The sequence below is a fragment of the Chrysochloris asiatica genome, unplaced genomic scaffold, assembly GCF_000296735.1.
Source record: "Chrysochloris asiatica unplaced genomic scaffold, ChrAsi1.0 scaffold00006, whole genome shotgun sequence".
Lineage (NCBI taxonomy): Eukaryota > Metazoa > Chordata > Mammalia > Afrosoricida > Chrysochloridae > Chrysochloris > Chrysochloris asiatica.
In genome coordinates, this window is record NW_006408524.1 from 17725068 (window position 1) to 17727045 (window position 1978).

The following is a 1978-nucleotide window of genomic DNA, read 5'->3' on the forward strand; positions in this document are numbered from 1 at the left end:
ACAGTAAGACAAACTGACAAATGAGTGATAGAAGTAGATTTTCAATTCACTGAAAATACTTAAAAGATCTAAAGTCACTAGTTTGCTTTTAAAGCTTTCTAAAGGAAAGTGTGAAACCAGAATACAATGATTTTATTTTAATATTATATTTTTAATATTAATCTAAATTTCTCAAGATCAGAGGACTACATTACTGGTAACACAGACTCAAAAAACTACATAAATTACTATTAGTAAAGAGACTGGAGAAGGATTAAGATTACCTATGTTGCTTTGGTTGGCTTTGAAGATGTGCTTCTTTTACTATTCCTACTTGTTTTAACATCTAACAATTCTCTTATGCAAAAAATTCCATATTTTTTCTCATTAAAAAAACACTTTTTAACTTAACTCAGAAAAGAGAACTTAAAGTAATGCTTTTCACATGTCCAACTCAAACGGCAGGGTTGGTGTTTTGTTTCTCCTTTAATTTACAATAAAATTATACCCTTGTGAGTCCCAAAGTAAGATAATATTGAGTTATTCAAAACTCAGGAATTGAAAATATCATCAGTTTCTAAGTCACTAGAAATCAGAGAACCACAAGCTATACTCCATTAGGATGGCTAATTAACTACAAACCATAAATTATATCACTAAGCTATAACTGACTACATTTTTAGTAAATGGCAACTCATGTATTGTTTTGGTATCTTCTTAAAAGAAGATACTAAAATTTTTCAGGGATACAAGATATTAATAAATGTTAACTGTACACATTAATGTTCTTCGCAAAATCCAAAATTGCTATTACATACTTGCTCCACTCTTCAGCTTCAAGAAAAATACCATGTAGTACTATACCCTAAAATGTATCATGAAAGCATTATTTAATTTAGGACATATTTTTCAGAAGCCATCACATACACATTGGAGTCCCAGTGTGTCACTGTGGATTAATGTACCAGACTGCAAAGCCATCTGAACTGCAAGGTCGGCAGTTCAAGCTCACCAGCTGCTCCTCAGAAACCCAATACAGGGTTGTTATGGGTCAGAACCAACTGGATGGCACTTAACAACAACAACAGCAGCAACATCATATACAAATTAAGCACCAAGATATTGTATGTTAATGATCAACACTGTTTTTAAAAATGTGATTTTAATCAAGTCTAACAAGAAAATTGGACTATTGGTGTGGCGCTGTAGGATCAGCACTGGACTGCAAACCACAACGTCAGCAGTTCAAACCTACCAACTGCTCCTCAGAAACCCTATACAGGGTCACTATATCAGAACGTACTTGATGGCACTTAACAACAAGAACAAGAAAATTAACTACATGTATAACATTATTTGTACAAGAAACAATGGGAATTTTGCAATGAATACTGATAAAAATCAAATAATAAAAAGCTGTAAATAAGATACCTTGTGTTTTGTTAACATCTTTGATAATCTTCTGAAGTTCCTTCAGTTCTACATCAAGTTCTTCATAGTTTACTTCTCTAGATTCAACTTTTGGAGCTTGGAACAGAGAAGGGTCCGTCCCCAGGTATGAACATTGCAAGTGTCCATCTTCACTCAGAGTGACTATCACACCCTTTAACTCACTATGTGAAAGAAGAGAAAAGGAGATATAATGAAACATTCAGATGGATGTAGTCTTAACACACTGCGTTTTACTCAATTCAGCTTTAACATACCATTAAGACACAGACTATTTGTTGTGGTTGTTGTCAAATGCCACTAAGTCAGTTCCGATCCATAACAACCCTGTATAGGAGCAGCTGGTGAGCTAGAACTGCTGACCTGGCAGTTCAAACTGACTTCACAGTCCAGCACATGCATTAACCTACAGCACCAAACCAGGATATAAATCCACCTCGTCTGTCAGTTTGTCATACTGTGGTGGCTCGTGAGTTGTTGTGATTCTGAAAGCTATGCCACCAGTATTTTAAATACCAGCAGGGCCAGTCATGGTGGACAGGTTTCAGAT

The 1978-nt window shown here is 35.0% G+C and overlaps 1 protein-coding gene across 1 annotated transcript in view; it reads right to left on the reverse strand.

Annotated features, from left to right (window-relative positions):
* BBS9 (Bardet-Biedl syndrome 9) overlaps positions 1-1978 on the reverse strand; it is a 604103-nt gene that overhangs the window by 356842 nt on the left and 245283 nt on the right. Inside the window, exon 12 of the mRNA XM_006832142.1 lies at positions 1411-1592. Within this exon, the coding sequence (XP_006832205.1) occupies positions 1411-1592 (182 nt within the window). The remainder of the gene's footprint in view (positions 1-1410; positions 1593-1978) is intronic.